Raw genomic sequence first — 20,848 nt, 5'->3', positions numbered from 1 at the left:
CTTTATAGGATTAATTGGCCCATTTCTTAATTACAGAAGCCCAAAATCTACCAATAGGATTTGCAGCTTTGCCTCCAAAATAAAAAGAAGGATGGAATTCCATCGATTTGTTTAGATAAGTACTTTCCTCCAGCGAGCTCATTAGGGAGTCGAGAGAAGCTAGCACCAACAGCTGCTTTCTCCTCGTGCTGAGAACTGGAGGAAATGTTTGTTTTCAGCACTTTTCAAATTGGAAAACAAACCAAAGCTCCAAACCGCAGCCTCACCGGACACGCGTGTTTATTCATAGTAACGCGACAGTACCCCCCCATCTGTCTGTCTGCGCTGGCGTCTTTTCATGGACACAACGTGGGGAAATGTCACATGTGTTGCGTAAGGCGCCGCCGGCTTTCTCTGCCTCGTGCCCTCATAAGGAGAAGACGGAGAGGAGCGTGGCGGCGGCGGCTGGACCAGGGGTCGCTGCTTCGTGACGAGACGTACGTTAGACGCGCGATGGGAGCAACAAACGGCCGCAAAAACTCATCATCTTGCTCTACTTTGGGGAGAGAAGGCTTTTAAAATCGGGCTTTTTCATGTGCCCACCAGCTTTGGGAAAAAAAAAACAAAAAAAGGCTTCGCTGCACATCTTAAAAGTGTAAAAGATAATATTAGACATGGTCAGGATTAATTTTTTGCCATTATTAGGGCTGTCAATTGATGAAAATATTAATTGCACTTTATCTATTTATTATGTATAATAAGTATTATTATTATATATATGATATTTTTAATTGTGGGAGTAGAGTCAAAATATCATGGTAATAAGTCATATTACCAGAAGAAAATATACAAGTAAATGAGGATAAGCGGCATAGAAAATGGATGGGTGGATGAAATGTTGAAATATTTGAAAAATACAAAAAACAAACAGCAAAAATGGAGGAATGCATCTTATTGTAGAAGTTGTTAGCATACTGTATCTGCATGTGCTTATTTACTAGATATCAAAGTGGCAAAGGTTTAGACACCCCCGGCTTGGACAGTGAGGAGGCGTGGCTGGATGATGATATGATATGTTGCCATTGCCAGACCGTGACTTCATGCACTGGTCTTGTACGTCCTCGTTCAGCGCCGTCGCCCTGCCGGCTAACACTGGCCAGATCCGTGGACCCACTATCAGGTCTTCCAAATGTAGACCCTTTGGAGTGGAGAGATAAAATGTTGAGTTGTTCTCACGGCGGGGCGGCCTGATTCACCTTGATGGCTTGTGGGCCCGTGTGATCGAACCCTGAGTCCAGCTGGGAGGATGATGATGGGGCTTAGGATGCTGCTGGCATCAGGTTTCTCACCTTCTTTATCAAATATATATACAGTGTTTATATTTATACAGTGCTGCAGCTCGAAGAGTGTGTCCGACTACAGTGCACCTTTCTGGGCAATGCCAAGTGGCTCCACCTGCTGTATATTCTGCTTCTACCAACCCCCTGGATGCTTGGAAAGTGTGTCCGACCGCAGTGCACCCTGCTGGGCCACGCCAGGTGACTCCACCTGCCCTATATCCTGGTTCTACCGACCTCCGGGGCGGCACATGGGCTACTTGGAGAGTGTGTCCGACCGCAGTGCACCCTGCTGGGCCACGCCAGGTGACTCCACCTGCCCTATATCCTGGTTCTACCGACCTCCGGGGCGGCACATGGGCTACTTGGAGAGTGTGTCCGACCGCAGTGCACCATGCTGGGCCACACCAGGTGACTCCACCTGCCCTATATCCTGGTTCTACCGACCTCCGGGGCGGCACATGGGCTACTTGGAGAGTGTGTCCGACCGCAGTGCACCATGCTGGGCCACACCAGGTGAGTCCACCTGCCCTATATCCTGGTTCTACCGACCTCCGGGGCGGCACATGGGCTACTTGGAGAGTGTGTCCGACCGCAGTGCACCATGCTGGGCCACGCCAGGTGACTCCACCTGCCCTATATCCTGGTTCTACCGACCTCCGGGGCGGCACATGGGCTACTTGGAGAGTGTGTCCGACCGCAGTGCACCATGCTGGGCCACACCAGGTGACTCCACCTGCCCTATATCCTGGTTCTACCGACCTCCGGGGCGGCACATGGGCTACTTGGAGAGTGTGTCCGACCGCAGTGCACCATGCTGGGCCACACCAGGTGACTCCACCTGCCCTATATCCTGGTTCTACCGACCTCTGGGGCGGCACATGGGCTACTTGGAGAGTGTGTCCGACCGCAGTGCACCATGCTGGGCCACACCAGGTGACTCCACCTGCCCTATATCCTGGTTCTACCGACCTCTGGGGCGGCACATGGGCTACTTGGAGAGTGTGTCCGACCGCAGTGCACCATGCTGGGCCACACCAGGTGACTCCACCTGCCCTATATCCTGGTTCCACTGACTGTGGCGTACCAAAAGCAAGCGTTGACTGTGTGCGCACCTGCAGCACCCCCCCACCCCCCTTGGGTCCTTGCATTCCAGACCCGAGGTCTATACGGTCATGGCGTGGTCTTCACGAAGGCCGATGTGTGGTGGCTGACACGCCTCCTAAAATAAGACGCCTACTTGACAACGGTGAGATTACTTAAGAGCTGGCGATAAAAGAGCAAAGGCACGCACGCGAGCGGTATGGATGAGGTCGCAGAAAGGTCAAGCATCCATGATGGACAAAATGTGAAACACTTCCTGGCTGGAGACCAAACGGTGTACGTATATGAAGTATGATCTTTGATTATTGCATGCTGCGGTGGAAAGATGGTTGCAGCAAAGCTGTGAAACATTTTTGCTGCAGATTCTTAAAAATAGCGGAGCCCATCTGTCATATCCACAATCTTTGACTCGTGATTGTGCAGAAGGTCCTTTAAAAACAGTAGAAACACTCCTGTTTTATTGAGGATCTTTGAATTGCTTTTTGCAGCGGGTCCTAAAAAACAGCAGAACACCCCTGTCTTATAGAGGATCTTTGACTGGGAAAGTCCTAACTAATCTCCAGTACAGAGGATCTTGATCTGACTGGTGTTATTGCTGCAGGTACTTTGAAACAGCAAAACCCTCTTGTTTTATAGAGAATCTTTGAATTGAATGAATTGATGACAACAGAGGCTGCTGTTTCATAAAGGATCTTTGACTGGTGGTTTTGCAGTCAGTGCTAACAAGCAGAGCACCTCTGTGATATAGAGGATCTCTGCGTAAACATATAGCTTGTTTTAAAATCTGAGACTTTCTAACTTGATTTATGGCTAAATTCGGCATTTGTTATGATTGTTATGATTTAAAATACGAATAATTGTGATGGGATTGTGCTTTTTAAAAACGTGGTTCACAGAATAGTTAGCGTTAAAGTGCAGTAAGGAGGAAGACGTGTTTCTCTGTTAGCATTAGCAGCAAGAAGCTAACAGGTGCTCCTGTGGGTCAGGTTGCCATGGTTACCCGTTCCCGGGCTCGCAGGGAGGCCATTTTGCGCACTAAAGCCGCAGTGTAGCGGTCAATACCAATACAAACACCACAAGGAAGGCGGGGGTCAGGTCCACTAATGCGGGCTGACGTAAGCGTACAAGCCGCCGCGTTACCGCGTTAACGCCGCCTCCTCCTCCGGGGGTGCTGGGTAGAGAGAGCGCGACGAGGGCGGAGGAGCGGGCCGGGGGCATCGGACAATTTAGCCGCATTGCTATTCGATCCCACCCCGGTGATCCGGCCCCCCACCCGCCAAGCGTGAGAGCGGTGCCCCGCCTGGGTGAAGCCACCGGCAGGCAGCCGGTGCTAGCGGGCAGGTGGACGGATCCCTCGCCGGCGTGTTACCGTGTGTTATTGTCATCCGCCATGGAAGTGGCCGCCTTGCTAGTCGGGAAGTGGCAGCTTTGCTAAGGTAAGGCACTTTTATCACCTAATTGGACATCTACTCGGACATTTTTGTCGACTGTTAACGGAAAGTCAACCACCAAGAGAGCGGGGCAGATGAGCACGGTCAGCCGGCTTAGGTGCATCCGAGTGAGCGTCCTCCTTTCCGGTACATTTATGGATGATGACGTTATTATTATGAAAGGACAACGTGGAATGATAGCACCGCTAGTCAACAAAAGCCCCCCAATGGCCACAGTTTAATCTCCATGCCGCATAATCTCTGTTGTCTATCGTGCAGTATGTATATATGTACACAATAAGTGCAGCGATGCATTTTCTGTGGTAAAAGTACTGGACGTGTTTATGTTTTATCCTCGCTGTACTAAGATCAGCTCAACGTTTATTAAAGATAATGAGATTAGAAGCAAATAGAAAACATTACAGCAAAAACATGAATGCAATGCCTCTTGACAGCAGTGCCCGGCTATTTTTAAAGATGTACTGCACAAACTTTGGTCAAAGATCCTCTGTGTAACAAGAGTGCTCTGCTGTTGTTAAGGACCTGGGGAAAACACTACTCAAAGATCCTCTATATGACAGAAGTGCTGTGTTGTTTTTAAGAGCTTACTGCAGAAATGTTAGTCAAAGTTTTGCCATAAATGAGCGTCAAAAGATCCAAGATCCTCTGTTTGACAGGAGTCCTGTGCCGTTTTGAAAAACCTGCTGTAAAAAATGTGAGTCAAAGATCCTTTATATGACAGAAGTGCTGTGCAGTTTTTAATGACCTACTGCAAAAAAAAAAACCCTAACCAAAGATCCTCTATATGGCAGGAGCAGAACTCCAGTCAAACATTGTCTGGGACGGAAGCGCCCTGCAGTTTTTAAGTACATACTGCAAAAACAGTTTCCAGAGGAAGAACCGACTGTGGGAATGCTAGTCCAAGATCCTTTATTTGACAGGAGTGCTCTGCTTCAGAAACATGAGTTAAAGATCCTTGATATGACAGGAGTGCTACTATGCAACTTTTCAGGGCCTACTGCAACAATGCTTTTCAAAGATCCTCTATTTGACAGATGTGCTTACTGCAGAAACGCTAGTCAAAAATAGACTTAGCATGTTTTTAGCTGAATGACATCATGGATATCGATGTCCTATTTTGCGGCCAGCATGGTGTTGGTACGCCAAAGCAGTGACGTGCAGCCACCTGCGTACTGGTTAAACTGGTATGAAGAGATGTTGGCCAAACAATGAAACAAGAGGCTTCTCTCTCCCTGTCGTCTGAATGCAAAATGACGGTCCAGGAGGGTGGGAAGTGAAACATTATCCCTCCAGGATGGTCACGCCACTCCCAAGTTGTACAGGCCTGTCTCTTGCTAGTTTGCTACTCTGGACGATACCAGAGTTGTATCGTTATATAGTATGTAGTTGTATTTTTATATAGTATGTATACTAGTTGGGTTTCTTTTGAGTAGAGAAGGAATCAACAGCACCCCTGCTGGTTGCAGTCACCTACTGCGCTTCATTGCTTCAACACGATGAATCAATGTCTTGGTTGTCATACAAGTGGATTTTTTTCTCCTCCTGGATGTCGTGGATAGCGGCGCTTGAAACGCTGGCAGACTCGCTGACATCAGTAATACTGGATGAGCTTTTTTTTTTTAAATGACCTAATCCGTCCTAATCATTCTAGATTAGACTGCTGACCGTCCACGCTGGCCGGAATGGCGCAGGCTCTTTCCTCTTGTGAAGATATTGATCTGTCTTTGGCAGCAGGCACGATCAATCAATCAAAGAAAAAGAACTGAACAAAAGCTGGTTGTTGCTCCGGCTAGCCGCCAGGGTCCTAAACGGGTAGCTAAACTAGCCCTGTTTTATTGCTCCCCTGATAGCTCTTGGGTCTCGCCCCAAGGTTACATCATTAGCAGCCATCACTTGTCAGCTTTTCGCCATTCCGTTGTGATCCTTGGCACGTGAACGGGGGGGGGTCTGGCCAGCAGCTGCTCCTGCCGCCGTCGCCGCCGTCGCTTGGCCGGAGCACTGGCCCTTCCGCCACCTGTGCCCGCTTGTCGATTTGATTCCTGCATTACCGCTTTGTCACCTACAACACGGGTCCCGTCGAAGCGGGTGACGCGGGCTAGCAGCAGCTTGGATCATTTGCATGTTTAGCTTCTTGTTCCGTCCCATCAACATTTGCATGGTGCCTTCAAGCTCAAACTAGGACTGGGATAACCTGTTAATAAAAATAACAGTATTGTGGCCTGCCATAGCACTTTGAAAGTTTAAAAACAAGATGCCCGGTGCGGCACTGTGTGGCACGGTTGTCTTCACGTTCACGCTGGTGTCTTTTCATGGAACCGAGGTTGGGCTGGGCAGCCTTTGTGACGTAAGTCCAATATTCCAAACTTTTTGGAATTTATTAGCATTCTTTTTTTTTTTACCTTTTACACTTCTTTTTACTAGCACAATGTGTATGATTACATATAATTAGATGCCAAAATTCTTACATTTATTAATGCAATACATAATTGACCAATTTAGGCCAGAAACTGAGAAATGCATGTAGGCGGCTGACTCTTCTAATGGGATGGGATGTCCGCCTCTGCACACATAAACTCTAAACATCTTCATCATGTCAACAAGATGTAGGGACGATGTAGTCATCGAGGTTCCACTGGAGTTTGATGTTGGACATTCAAAACCCCGAAAATTTTGACCAAGGAAATGACTCAAATTGCACCATGACAAGGAATGTGAAATCCTAACTTGTGAACTGTGTATGTCCAGCGCCCCCTTTGTTTGTATTAATGTTGACGTTTTGTTAAAAAAAAATTGGAAAAAATAAAGTTGAAAAAAAAAAAAACTTTTTGGGAAAATGTTGGATGTACAGGAAGTCTGCATCCACAAAAAGATCCATCCATTCCTCATTTATAATTATGTTGAATTGTTTTCTGCATGTAAGATGATAATTAATCTCTGTTAAATGTATTTTTTATCAATATTATTTTCTACTTGCATAAAATTTCCTCAGTTTTTGCACATTTTTTCAAGGAATTGATCATGAAAAGTGAGGTTGCACTGTACTTAACGGGATAATTCCATGTAGTTTGTATTTTGTAGCATGGCGAGTGGAATTAACCAAATATCAGAAAATTACATGAAAAAAACTCCTTTTGTCGCCTCCATTGCTTAGTTTTGTGGGAGATAAGTTAACTATTTCCTGTCCGGAAAGCATGCTGCACAGTAGCTGCCCGGGCTGGTTTTAGGTGTCCGGGTTGAAACGGTGAGATGTGAATAGCAGGGCTTACATCATCCTTCTGGGAATAGCTGCAAGTCAGGGGTCTTGGTGCTTGCGGTTGGCCCCCTTTTTTTTCTTCTGATGTATATTCAGACTGTGTGTGGTCACGTCCAAATATACGGTCCCGTATGAATTACACAGCAGTAAAGTCAGATGGATAGATGTGACACGGACTGCATATGTATCCACACCTTGGACCACCTCAGATTTATATGGCCCGACTCTGAGATGTTGCTTGGAAAGATCCGTCTTTCACGGAAAACCGAGACAGTGTCCAAAAACTGGCGCTGCAACATGAGGTGATGGTTTCGGGTGAACGACACAACAATGGCCGTCAGGTTCTCCACACCATGAGTCTGTACATTCGGAATACCTAATAATCAATCTTTGTTGACCTGCCCATACCATACGCCCACGCCCACCACGGACAGTCGGTCTACAACACCCAGGGCAGCATACTAGCATACTCATCGGACTTGTTGCCCAGTGAGCGTATTTGGGATGGTCTGGGTTGGCGTCACACCAGACACTCATACCAGTGCTACCACTGGAATGCCCCCCAGGCCCACCTTTATGTTGCCAACCAGTCTAATCAGCATCTTGCCAGATTTGTGCCCAATATTGGTGAGAGGCCTTGACGTTTGGCGTCTTACGAGTGTTGTGTTGATATTTTTGTTGAGTGTATATTTATATTTACGACGACGGTGTGTGTCACGGACGTTTGCGCGTCTCTCTGCGAGGTGACCCCCGTTGGGCGTCCTGACAGGTGATCAAAGTGTCAGCGCCAGAAAAGTGAAAGAAAATCTCGGCAGAGGAATTTGACAGTCTTATGTGGAGTCATACCCCCCCCCCCCCGGCATAGCCCCACATTGACGACATGCATGGACTGTGTGTGCAGCAGTGTTTGTGTACACTTCAATGACACAAACTGTTTTTTTCATGATTTTTTTGAATAATAAAAACATGTTTTGCTACTCCTGGATGTCTCCTATAGTTTTATAGTTTAGTGCATTTGTACTGTACTGTTTCCTCCCACATTCCAAAAACATGCTAGCTTCATTGGCCACTCCAATGAATGTGAGTGTGAATGGTTGTTTGTCTATATGTGCCCTGTGATTGGCTGGCGACCAGTCCAGGGTGGACTCCGCCTCTCGTCTGAAGACAGCTGGGATAGGCTCCAGCATACACGCGACTGTATAGATGAAGAATAGATGGATGGATGGATTCACCAAAAACCAATAATACAGGAACAGAGGTGTAGGAACATGAATTTTGACTGTAGTTTGGTACATGTTGTGTACGTGAAACTGAGACATTGTGTGAAAAGTGAGGTAAACTATTTGTGAAAATATTTGTGGAAAACGGGGGTGTATGAAAACCAAGGTTTGATGTAAAAATGTGTTTTGTACGGAAAACTGAGGCAGAGCTTTGGAGAACATTTCCAACAACATATGCAAACTGAGACAATGCACAAAAACTGAAGCAAAATTTTGGCAAACATTTCCACCGAATCATACCGAAACCTGGTGCTGACGAAAACCAAGACAGTGTACGAAAAACCAGGCAACATTTTGATGAAAACCAGAGCGTGTGAAAACCGAGGTTTAATTGTGTCGATGTGTGCGCTATATTGGAGTGTGTGCGTGTGCGTGATAAAATAGAGTTAGTCCGGCCTGTCACTTAGCCCCCCTCCCACCCGTCAGTACTGCGGTGGGGGGTAACTTTCCAGTGTCATGGACCAGCATGCCTGAGTCTGTAAATAGCAGATCTGATCACGGCTTCACCCAAACAGGGAAGTCTCTCTCTCTCTCTCCTCTCCAAACTTTCTCCCGTGGTCTCAGTGCTTCCCAGGCTTTAACGCGTGGCGGAATACGACCCGGCCAACGGGGGCGACTCGGGAAGACTGGGAAAGTAACATTTCAAACAAGACCGTAGAAAAACCTGCAGCGGATCGCGACTCATCTTTTTGCCTGTTCTGTCAAAAGCCTCCCTCTCATCCTGTTGGGCTTTTATGACGGTAAGAGTTCATCTTGACGGAATGTTGCACCTGCACCTTGCTGCCTGGGGGGGTCATTCTCTCCGGTTAAACATTGCAAACAATAGCCAGGCTTCTAGGTGGGATTCAATCAGTCACTAATTAGCAGCGTAAGAAAACATGGATGCCAGCAGAAGTTCACCGCTGAATGGAGCCAGAATGGAGAAATGGCGTCCAACAAAACAAAAGGCTTTCATTTGAGCTTCGATTGCGGCGTGCGACACTGAAATCTCTTACAGCGTGGCAGAGCTCATTGTTGGGGTTGCTGGAACAAAGCTACTGAGAAAGGAAAGCTAGCTTTCAAATGTGCAGGCTAGGGTTAGGGTTAGTCATGCGTATGATGTACAGTACATCCAGCGTGCGTACTACAGTACATCCAGCGTACTGTACAGTACGTCCAGTGCTGGATGTACGCTGGATGTACTGTACAGTACGCTGGATGTACTGTACAGTACGCTGGATGTACTATATGTAAGATACATACCACAAATGCTCCAATAAATGCAGTCCCCTACAGTCGCCTATGGTCGCCGGGTGCTTGGTTTCAAGAAAGCGGCCATGTTGTACTTGTTCATAAATGATGTTTTCCTTTCTCTTGTTTCACCCTCAGAAGCATTATTTAAAAAAAATAAACTTCTTGTGTATCATGAGATTTTACATTTACATTAAAATAACGTTGGCATAATCAGCTGTGGCTGTAGGCAACCTCCTTTTTTATGAACTCCACAACGAGGTAGCTCTTCATGCTTTAAAATGTTGTGACTCCGCTGTTGGTGGGAAAGTCACCTGTGTTGAACTTTATTCCAACATTGGTTGTGTAGTTCCCTTTAGTTCCTGTTCCACTTACTCGTGAACTTTTTGTCATTATTAAAGTTAAAACGTGAACGGAAATGTCCTCTTCCCATTGTGGTCCTCTGTGAATCCTGATAGTATTTTCTTCCCACTTTTTACCCTGGAAACCCCCCAACCACCCCCCCCCCCCCATCGTCCCATTTGACTTGCTTCCATCTCTTGTTACAAACTTTGTCACGGCCTCTCCTTCCCCCCCGCTCAACAAAAGCCACCCATCCCTCCTAAAGGTGTGGAGGAATGTCACCTTGCTTCCGTTGGGTTCCCACAAGAAGGTGCTTTGTTTGTTTGTTATCTGCTAGCTTCGCTGGGGAACCGTTCGTTCTTCTCACCCAAAAGAAACTTCCAGTGGTTGGCCAAAACGTGTTGCACGGATCATACCATGAATTTGACGTGGACACAAAAATTGCATCGACACCTGAGTGAGTCAGTGAAACATCGTCTTTGTCGGGTGCCCAGGAGTCAGCCATTTTTCTATTTTGTGTCACACGGGTGAGTTGGTGATATTTGAGTCATTGTCCATCACCTGTGAGTCACTGATAGTCTTTGGAGTATCTGTGAGTTAGTGAGGCTTTGTTGACCGCTTGAGTCGGTTGTTTTTGACTCAGTGAACCTCAAGTCATCATCCAGCACATGAGTCACTGACTCTGAGCTCCTTGTGGCGTACCAATGAGTCAGTAACACTTACCTGTGAATCAGTGAAACCTAAGTCTTGTGAGTCAGTTAAACTCGAGTCTTAGTCTAGTACCCGTGAGTCAGTGTGATTCACGTCTTTGCTGAGTACCCTTGAATCAGTGAAACCCGAGTCTTTGTCAAGAAGCTGTGAGTCAGTGAATTTCGATTTTTTTGTCTAGTACCCTTGAGTGTCTCTGAATCTGAAGTTTTCGTCCAGTACCCATGGTGCAGCTCGTGCGGGAAAAGGAAATGAGGACCAATTTGTGACATGTCACCTGGTGTCGTCGTTTGTTTGTCGTTGTTGTTTAGCTGGCGCTAGCGGAGTTGAGATAGTGAAGGAGTTAACGAGCAGAGTCCCTGTTCGGGACTTTGTCCAAACAGGCTCAGCCAAGTTGCCGTTGTAGATTTTTAGCATCAAAAAGTGTGTGTTGTATTTGGGCGGAACGTGTGATGCTGGCAGATATGTTCCTCTTGACAGGCTTAGAGGGTAAAGGGTCTTATCTAATGGCAGTAAATATAGCAGCCCCCGCTAATCAACTTGCTCTTATCTCCGCGCTCGACACTTACGCTCGGTACCTGGGGAATCCGGACTATGTGTGCGGAATGAGGGCCCACTTGCTGATAGGCGTTGACTTTTAGGGGCGCCTCCAATGACAAACTGTTATTGGAAATATGTTGTTTATGTCTGCAGCCAACATGGATCCTGGAGGACAAAGATTGTTTTCAAACAGAGTGAGTGATTGACGGAAGATCTAGCAAAGACACGTTTCATTTCTTTTTCACTTCTGTTGTTTGAACGACTTTTATTCCCTCAAGCAAACCTCATTCATGACAAGTAGCGTTCCTGCTAGTAGCAGTCAGGTAATTCATCAAATGATAGTCATGAATAAAAAACACTACGCTGAGGCTTTACTGCCAAGCCCTAGTCAAAGATCCTCTATGAGACTGACATGAACAGGAGCCCTGTGCTGGTAGTAGGAATCTACTGCAGAAATGCTAGTCAAAGATCCCCTATATAACAGGAATGCTCTGCAGTTTTGAAGAATCTACCACTAAAGTACGAATCAAAGATTGTTGATATGACAGGAGAGCTTTGCTATTTTTAAGGATCTCGTGTAAAAACACCAGTCAAAGTTTCTCTGCTGTATTTTGGCGTCTGCCTCATAATGCTCATCAAAGATCCTCCATATGGCAGGAGTGTTCTGCTCTTTTGAGGAATCTGCTGCAAAAACACGAGTCAAAGATCCTCTATAAGAGAAGTGCTCTGCTGTTTTGGGGGATTTACTACAAAAATGCTACTCAGAGATTTTTGCCAGGATTTTTCTGCTGTTTTATGGAATCGGGTGCAAAAACACGAGTTTGAACTTTCCACACGGGTCGCTCTGATGTTGTTTAACGGGCAGGTTTGGCCCGCAGGCCACCAGTTGAGTAGTGTTGATGAGGTTTTTCTTTGCGGACGTGTCCTTGCCAGGAGCTACATGTATCCAGCTTCGTCCTTCAGCTGGTCTAATCTTTGGTGCTGTGAGACATGCTAGCTGTGTGTTCAGCGGGGGCGGTGTTGGGTGGGTGGTGGTGGGGGGCATCAGGGGTTGTCTTCTGATGTCCTCATGTGGCCTCCCACAGCCATCTTTAATGATTCTGCATGTTGATATCAGCTTTGAAGCACTGGAGTCTTTTCATGTATCGTTGTTGTTGTTATCTGGGATAGAAATAGCAAGACACAACGCCACAACGTTGCCACATCCAATCCCGTCTCCTCCCGCGCCCTCCTCTCTGGAGCATTGCGGGGGCTGGCGTTGCATAATTACACGAGTGCCGTCGGCCCGCCGGCTCGAGCTCGTTAGCGGCGCTGTGACGCAATCTGCCAAACACACGGGCCTCTGTTGATGGCAGCATGGGCAGCGAGCGGGCACGCAGGGTCACCGTATTGGCCTCTGCCCCCCTCCCCCATGCAATCAGAGAGCCGGCGGGGGTCTGCTAATGAGTGGCAAGGTTGAACAAACAAGGCAGATAACAGGGACTTCTGTTGGACGTGGTTGTTGTTCAGCTAGTGATGATGTGTTGGTAGAACATGGCACCCATAGTAAACGTATTGCTGTGAGAAGATGTTTATCTCGCATATGTCATACTTTACAGCCTTGTTGCTACCATGGAATAGTGTTTAGAAGACATTCTGGAAACAAGACTTATTCTGTCCTGTGGCAAATTTGACGTCATTCATCTTGTCTTTTTTATCTGTGAATTGGAATAGCATCCTTTTTCTAGCGTACTTTCAAGCCAAATGCTCCTTGTAAAGGTGTTCCTTCGTAGCAGTCATCAGTTAAATGATCACTGCAAAGAACTTGCAAAGTATTTGCTTCTCTGTACTTGCTTCATCCATTTTGGCCTGAAACCTTCCTCTTTTGGTAAAAAAAAACCTTACACTATGACCGGGATACTAATGAACATCCGGCAGCAACACATTGTTTTGACAGGATGACTATTTTGATAAAAAATATACCAAACCAAGTCCACCATCTACCTGGAGAAGTGTTTATTTAGTCTGCTTTAGCTGAGAGGTGTCACCCCGATGGTGTCGCTTCCGGAAATGAGGCTGAACTAGCTAATTTGTCATGGGTGGGGCCATTAGCGATTAACTAATTTTGATCATGTTGTTTCTCTTCAGTAAATGGCTAACCTTGCAGGATGTTGCTGCTAAAATGTAATGTTAGCACTTTAGCTCATATGTTGCTAACGTTTGTGCCCACTACACATATGTATTAACAATGTGTAGTATAAATAATATGATATACTGTATATGTACAGTACATATACAATTGCAGAAAAAGATTCTAACAGGGCACAACTCAGCAGCTACCAGCTTTTTTTTTTTTTTTTATACTTTTGGAGCGTGTCTGCCGTATATTTGCATCAGCGGATAAGGTCAGGGTTCTCCCTCTGCATGATCGTGCATAATCTTGCAAATCCTGCTGCCTCACAAGGGAATGTGTGGAAGGCGGCAGACGTGGAGGCGGAGGCAGAATGCTAAAAACGCCTCTCAGTTTTGCCAAGCGTGCTTTCCGCAGGTCCTCCAACAGTAACCACTGCCTTGTTAAATCAAACTTTATTGATAAAACGCTTTTCATACCTATTAAAGTACTTTACAGAGTGAAAAACACACATGCATTTTCCCCTAGAATTACCATGAGGAATTAAAAATGGCTGAGCACAAAGCAGGACATAGGAACCCATCAGACCACAGCAACCATTTGTCCACTTCCTTTTAAGTTCTCTTGTTAAATCAGATTTTGAGAACGTGTCAGTCATGGACAAAGAAACAAAAAGCATCAGGCCGCAAAAGGCCCTTGGGCCGTGCATTGGATACCCTTGGTATAATCTACCCATGGCATAGACTTTCCTCTTGCCGGACATACTTTGAATCCCAAGCCTTGTTTTTAACCACAAAAATGTTCCAGCCATGCGGTGCAGGAGTTAAAGAACGAAACCTTCTGCCTTATTTGGAAAGGTTGGCTTGTTTTCAGGCTGGCCGTGTCTCAGTGGACTTTACAGGTCAGGGACATTTTGTGGCCCTATGGGGGAGATATTTGCTCTCGCTGCTTCTAAATATAAGATCCTGCACCAGCATTTCATGGGCTTACTTCCATGGAGTTGTCTGTGCAGAAGCTGCTAGCATGCAGACTCGCAACGCCGGCGTAGAAAACGGCCGTTAGAATTCCTTGTTGGCAAAGTCTTGGAATACATTTGCTAATGAGCTTAATGTGTTGACATCCTTTGACTATGTCTCCGTCCGAGGGAGCGCTCAGGGGTCAGGACCCCCGAGGCCATGTAGCTTATCTCCCGTGTTCACAGCGGCAGCACCCATACTGGCAGTATTGGGATATAATTTCAACCAGTAACCAGTTCTTCATTTATTTAAGTTCATTTGTTCAGTTTGTTTCGGCTTTGCTGCACGGCGGTCGAGTGGTTAGCACACAGACCTCACAGCTAGGGACCCGAGTTCAATCCCACCCTCGGTCATCTCTGTGTGGAGCATGTTCTCCCCGTGCATGCGTGGGTTTTTTCCGGGTACTCCGGTTTCCTCCCACATTCCAAAAACATGCTAGGTTAATTGGTTAACACTCCAAATTGTCCATAGGTATGAATGTGAGTGTGAATGGTTGTTTGTCTATATATGCCCTGGGATTGGCTGGCCACCAGTCCAGTCCTCTCACCAAGATAGCTGGGATAGGCTCCAGCACCCCCGCGACCCTTGTGAGGATAAGCGGTAGAAAATGAATGAATGAATGAATGTTTGGGCTTTTTCAGCTAAACAAGCGCATCGAAGGCTGGGGTCGGGGTGTACACGGGGGCGGTATCACGTTTGCGAGGAAGGAGGTTTTTCCGAGCATTTGAGCGTCTCTTCTGTCAAAGTGAGGGAAAGGATTTTGTCCCAGACTGGAGGGACGCATGCTAGCGTTAGCGCATGATGAATCTGCATATAACTGTCCTGTAAAAGTAGTCCAGGGTGTATTTAGTCCTTCATTGGACTAACTCTTATGTAGCTTGTGACTTTTGCAAGCTGGTGGTTATTGTGCCGGCGTGTCATTATGGACTCTGGTCTTCGTTGTGGCCGACCAGTTCCCAAATTACAGCCGCTGGATAAACCACCGCCAAACGAGGCCTCTCTCTTACTCAGCGAAAAAAGACTCAAAGCAGATGTCATCATGATTTAGGATCTTCTGTCCATTGTCAGGTTTGTGCAGTCATTCCGTAGAACCACAACCTTTGACCTCCATCCGTGTAGATGACGCGGCGAGCTCATGACTGTCCGGTGTGAGAGGCGTGTCTTTTCCAGTCGCGGCGCAGCCATAACATCCAGGCCTCCGACGCAGCTGCTGTGACGCCGCAGATCTGCCCCCAAGAAACACGATCACGTTTGGAAGCTGACCGTCCTTCGGATGCCGACACCTCGCGACGCCAGACGCATGATTTAGCCGACGCGTGTGCGTGCGCGTGTGGTGCTCGGAGATAGATTTACGAGGGACGGCGGGTAAAGGTGAGGATTGGGTCTCCAGAGGAGGAAGGGATCCCACCACACGCTTGATATAGATGTTATATAACTATGTCTGGACATGAAATATTGATATTTAGCCCTCGTCATAGCTCCGTATTTACTTTTATTTTATGTCTGGAGCACTAATGCCTGCTATGTGAATCACTACACTGACTCACCTGTCACCACAGAATATCCTGGTACTACCGTATGCAGTACAGGGGAAAATAATAAAAATAACTTAAATAAAAAGGCAAAATGAATACAAATAAGATTAAAAAAGGACTGTTAGGAGCTAACAGGAGTTAGCTGAGTTTAGCATGCTCGTGTGGTTGCATGTGTGTGTGTGACTCGGGTTGAGTGTGTATATTATATATATTTTCACGTGTTGTGTTTCATGCTTTCATGGAAGGAAGGTTTTACAAGGCCCGATGACGAAGTGCTGGTTCGCAATGTAAAAAATATGAGAAGCGCGTTTATTTTTGAACGCAGCTCATCTCAGCCGTAAACAGACATTCCCGCTTCCGTTTTTTTCCCGTTTACTTTCCTATACAGTATGGTCTCTACTGACCTATACAGTATGTCCTATACAATATGTTCTATACTGTCCCATGCAGTATGTCCTATATAGTATGTCCCATACTGTCCTACACAGAATGTCCTATACATAATATTCTATACTGTCCTATACAGTATGGTCTCTACTGTCAGTATGTACTGTCTACTATACAGTATGTCTATACAGTCCTATACAGTGTGCCTGGGTTATTTACACGATGGATGCTGGTATGCTTCCATCCATGAATGGAAGTCCATTGTGATCAGGATGTAGTAGTAATCGTGAATTGTGTACTTGTGCTGTGTGTTTACAGGAAAGCGTGTCTCCCAGCTGGATATCAGTAAGAAGTACCAGCCAATATGAATACAGGTATGACACACAGCGCCACTTCCTGTGTATTCATTTCAACAATGGCGTCTGTTTGGGGCCCCGTCTCAGCGTTCTGGCAGCGTTGCGTGTTGATCTCGGGGTTACGTTATGAACTGTTGCTCCCAGCCATGTATTCCTCCATGAACGCTTGCATAAAGCTGCGCTTGGCAGTCGTCCCGAGTGGAGTTGAGCATTGAGCTGCTGCCAGCCCGACATCCATTTCATCTTTTATTCATCTTTTATTGAAAAACAGACAAAAGGAAAAGAGAAAAAACTCCACGTCACTCGCCGTTCTGCAGCGCTTCGGCGTGACACGCATGATTATGTCGGGCCCTGTGATTTCCATGTTAACGGAAGCTGGCCAATCAAAAGGGCGACCTAAAACACCCTTCCGTAGTGTGACTGCATCAACCCACGCAGATGCTGGCACTTGGCCCCACCCCTGAAGGGGCCCCATCAGCTCATTTTGGGCCCCTTGTGTCCAGTTGTGGACCCCCAGAGCAGCTACACACTTGATCTTTGAGATCATTTGATATGAAAGGTTAGCATGGTTTAGCACCAGAACCCAACATTCTAACTCCATTTATAGGCCGGACACGTGGAAAAAGGTCATAGGTCCCCTTTAGTCATAGAGTGCTTCTATTGCGTTCAAGTTCTGGCGATCGTATATACGTTCCGCAAGACATCGGTTTTGACGATTATGGAATATTGTTGCTATATTTAGCACAATGTATGCATATGAGTGTTTCTTGCATCATGTATTTATGTGCTAATTAAATACAAGCCGTCAACAAAGGGGAAGTACGTGCCGAGCAGGCGAGCGGGAGTGAAATGCATTTATGAAAGCTGTCAAAGAAAGAGCTTGGACACACTCTCCTTGCTAAAAAAAAAAACAAAACAAAAAAACACGCATGGGTGTCCAAAGTGTGGTCCCGGGCCAACTGTGGAACAAGGCTGCAGAAATAAAAATAAGCAAAAGTGGAAAATAGAGTAAAAAGGCATAGTGGAAATGGTGATACTGATAAAATGTCAAAAGATTACAAATTTAGTCAAATTAATTACAGTTTGCTTTTTTCAGCAGGAGCTACAGATCAAGTCTTAGGCGTCTTGAATGAATATTAGACGTGTAGCCAATGTATTTCTGCCCCAGCAGGGGGCAATGCTTGTATTTGTGAATCCAGCTAAGAGATAGCACACGTGTGAAAAAGTGTTTGCCCAACTCTTTCATCATGGCAGCATTACACCGCACACAAAGTGTTGCATTCAAAGACACTGCATGACTTTGGAGTGTACTCGTGTCCATGTGCTTTTGTCCATAAATGCTTGCAAACGTGCGTGGCCGTACCGCATGTCCGTTGTCCGTATGCATGCTTGTGTGTTTAGCCGCACGTGCACGTGACCGCCCGGCTGGCTCTGCTATTCCTCAGATAGCGGAGGACGTGCTCGCAAAAGCGTGGCCTTGTCACTCACGCTCTCGCCCGTGAAGAGGGTCCAGAGCTCACCAGATCTAGCCTCAGGTACCGACACAGCACGACCACGCAGCATGACACACCACGGGGAGGAAGCACCAATCAGGGGAGACCAGAAAGGCCGCTTCACGCATTCCTGCTAACGCTTCGCTGCTCAATGTTTGCTTATGCAATCTTCCCACCGCTGGGGCTTTCTTTGCTTGTGCTCGCCGTCACCAACCTGTGGGGGGCTTTTTCTTTTCTAGTCATGTCCTTGTTGTGCTTGTTGTGCAAGAAAAAAAAGTTATCATCTTAGGAGAAAAGCGGGAAAATGAGGTTGAGGGAAAAGTTAGCATATTAGCAGAATCAAGTCAAAATGGTAATTATAGGGACAAAAAAGGGAGAAAAAAGTCAGAATGACATTGTAGTCCAATGAGGAAGAATAAGGTTGTTTTAGTAGCATAAAGATGACATATTCAAGAAAAGAAATTGTAATAGATAAGGAAATAAAGTCACAATTACTTGGAAAATTACAACTACACAAAAACTCAGCAGAAAAAGAAGAAATATAAAGTCAAAATAATACCACAATAAAGTTGTCATCTTATGTCAAAAAGTGTCTCTTTTACAGGAATAAAAAAAATGATTATAAAATAAAATAATAATAATGTCATTTTAATAGCATAGAGGGGAAATATTTAAGTCAGAAAATATTATATATTATGCTGTAGAGGATGTTCAGGTTTTTCATCTGATACTTAACATTTAACGTTCCTTCTCTTCTTATTCCTACTTTTACCAACATTATTTCTCTTCTTATTCCTACTTTTACCAAGGTTCCTTCTCGTCTTATTCCTACTTAGTTCGTCTTCTGCTGCTTGTACTGTAAAGGTATCCTGTTTAGCATATCTCGTAGTCGGCGTAGACAGGGACGCGGCATCTAAACACGCCATCATGTGACGTCCTGTCGTTGTCTGCTTTTCCTCAGGGACCGATCCACGCTCGTCCGACTTCAGTAAGTCTCGGCTGTTTGCTTTCTCTCCTGTCGATTGGACCGTCTGGCCGCACTGCTTGTCTTCCTCCTAGACTCCTGGCGCTCCCACAGTGTGACGGATGGCCTGAAGAACGGAGACGCCATCAGCTCCTCTCTGGCCGCCAAAGGCTTCCGTAGCGTCAGACCCAACCTGCAGGACAGAAAGGTAGGAGGTCTCACTCGTGTACCCTAAAGCCCAACCTCCGGGCCGCCAAGGGGTCTCAAAGACTTTGTCAAGATGTTAAGGAAGTACGGCTGGAATTTTACAAGAGTAAAGAATATATAAAGAATAAATAAGTATAATAGAAGTATAATAAAATGCAAAATAAAATTGAAATATTCAAGAAAAAAGACCTACTTTGTAAAAGCTGCACTATTAGCAAATAAAGTTATCATTTTACCAAAATAAAGTCAAAATTAATCGGGGAAATGGGGGGAAAAAAACTGCATAAAGCATACAGTTAAACTATAATAAAGAAAAAAGACTTTTTATTTTGGAAAAGGTAGAATCCTACCAAAATAAAGGCGCGGTATTAAAGAAATAAAGTCAGAATTAATTGGGTGGGCAGCAGAAATGTAAAAAAAGCAAGTATATAATTGAACAATGATGAACTAATAATGAAAAAAGTCTTCATTTTGTGAAAGGTAATATAAGTTTTTAGTTAATATTAGCAAAACAACAGATAAAGTTATCATTTGGTTATAATCTCAGCAGAATAAAGTCATCATTAGTTGGGGATAAAGCGATTTAAATAAAGAATTTAAATAAATATAGAACAGAAACTGTTGTATTTTTTCCAAGAATATAACCCAAATATGAAGAAAAGAAAGTTGCCGTTTTAGGAGAATGACGTTAAAAGGAAAAATACGCTCATTTATATGGCATAAAGTTGAAATAGTTGAAAACGTTAGCAACTGCTAACTGTGCTGTGTTGCTGTTCCACGTCGTTTGCTGTGAAAGGATGCCGACCACGCCCCGCCCCCGCCCCCGAGAAGAGATAGCTTCCATTTCACGCCCGCCGCTTCTAACGCACCGGCCTCCAGCTCCCTCACTGCGTTAGCTAACGATCCGAGCCCCGGGACTCAGCTAACGTTCTCTCAGACTGAGCTAGCGGTTTTTAGCAGCACGTCCTCCTGCTCACCCAACCCCGCTGACCCGCTCCTGATGCCCTCGGCTCACACACAAGCACCAGAACGTAAGGTGTCCTCCCTGAGACTCATCCCCGTCACCATCCCCGACCCCCCTGAGCACCTTCACGTCCCCCCCGACCCCCGCTCTGAGACCGTATTCGACCCTTCACCCCCTCAGCCCTCCACGCGCACCTCCTCGCTCTCTGTCACTTTGCTCCCTGAGGGTGCCAGGCAGCGGGACGCTTCTCACGGCGGGACGGATCTCGAGACCGCCATTGAACCTGGTGAGATGACCGAGGCTCCTCCCACAGTTCCACCCAGACCTTCTCCTGCCGAGCTGTTGGTACATGGACGAGCAGGCTGCAGAAACTTGACTAAAACTTCATCTTGGTGGCATCAAGGGGCAGAAAAGAGCAACACCTTCTCACTTACTGGGGGGTCCCGAGGAAGCATCATTGGAGGCTAAAGCACATGTGTGGCGCCCCCTGCAGCTTGTCTCAACAAGACACGCTAGCATACATGGAATTATTAAAAACACACATTAGGGATGGAACGATTAGCGCTGCTACGCACCTACTCCAAAAAAACAT

At 46.1% G+C, this 20,848-nt stretch overlaps 1 protein-coding gene across 10 annotated transcripts in view; it reads left to right on the top strand.

Moving 5' to 3' along the window:
• The first annotated feature begins 3,438 nt into the window (after positions 1 to 3,438).
• Positions 3,439 to 20,848, top strand: part of sorbs2a (sorbin and SH3 domain containing 2a) — a 44,321-nt gene continuing 26,911 nt past the window's right edge. For 5 of the 10 annotated variants that reach the window (XM_058084892.2, XM_058084856.2, XM_078793691.1 and 2 more), the window contains exons 1-5: positions 3,439 to 3,856; positions 16,591 to 16,646; positions 18,074 to 18,163; positions 19,083 to 19,109; positions 19,181 to 19,293. In XM_058084892.2, coding sequence (XP_057940875.2) covers positions 16,637 to 16,646; positions 18,074 to 18,163; positions 19,083 to 19,109; positions 19,181 to 19,293 — 240 coding nt within the window. In that variant the 5' untranslated portion in view covers positions 3,439 to 3,856; positions 16,591 to 16,636. Of the gene's footprint in view, positions 3,857 to 8,532; positions 9,145 to 15,233; positions 15,722 to 16,590; positions 16,647 to 18,073; positions 18,164 to 19,082; positions 19,110 to 19,180; positions 19,294 to 20,848 lie in introns of those variants that run through there. The other 5 variants (XM_058084884.2, XM_058084837.2, XM_058084864.2 and 2 more) reach the window with 5 other exon arrangements.

Source organism: Doryrhamphus excisus, linkage group LG9 (assembly GCF_037039965.1).
Source record: "Doryrhamphus excisus strain RoL-2023G ecotype Guam linkage group LG9, RoL_Dexc_Guam_v1.1, whole genome shotgun sequence".
In the NCBI taxonomy this organism is placed as follows: Eukaryota; Metazoa; Chordata; class Actinopteri; order Syngnathiformes; family Syngnathidae; genus Doryrhamphus; species Doryrhamphus excisus.
The sequence above is the reverse complement of the archived record's forward strand: the minus strand, read 5'-3'. Positions and strand labels throughout refer to the sequence as shown.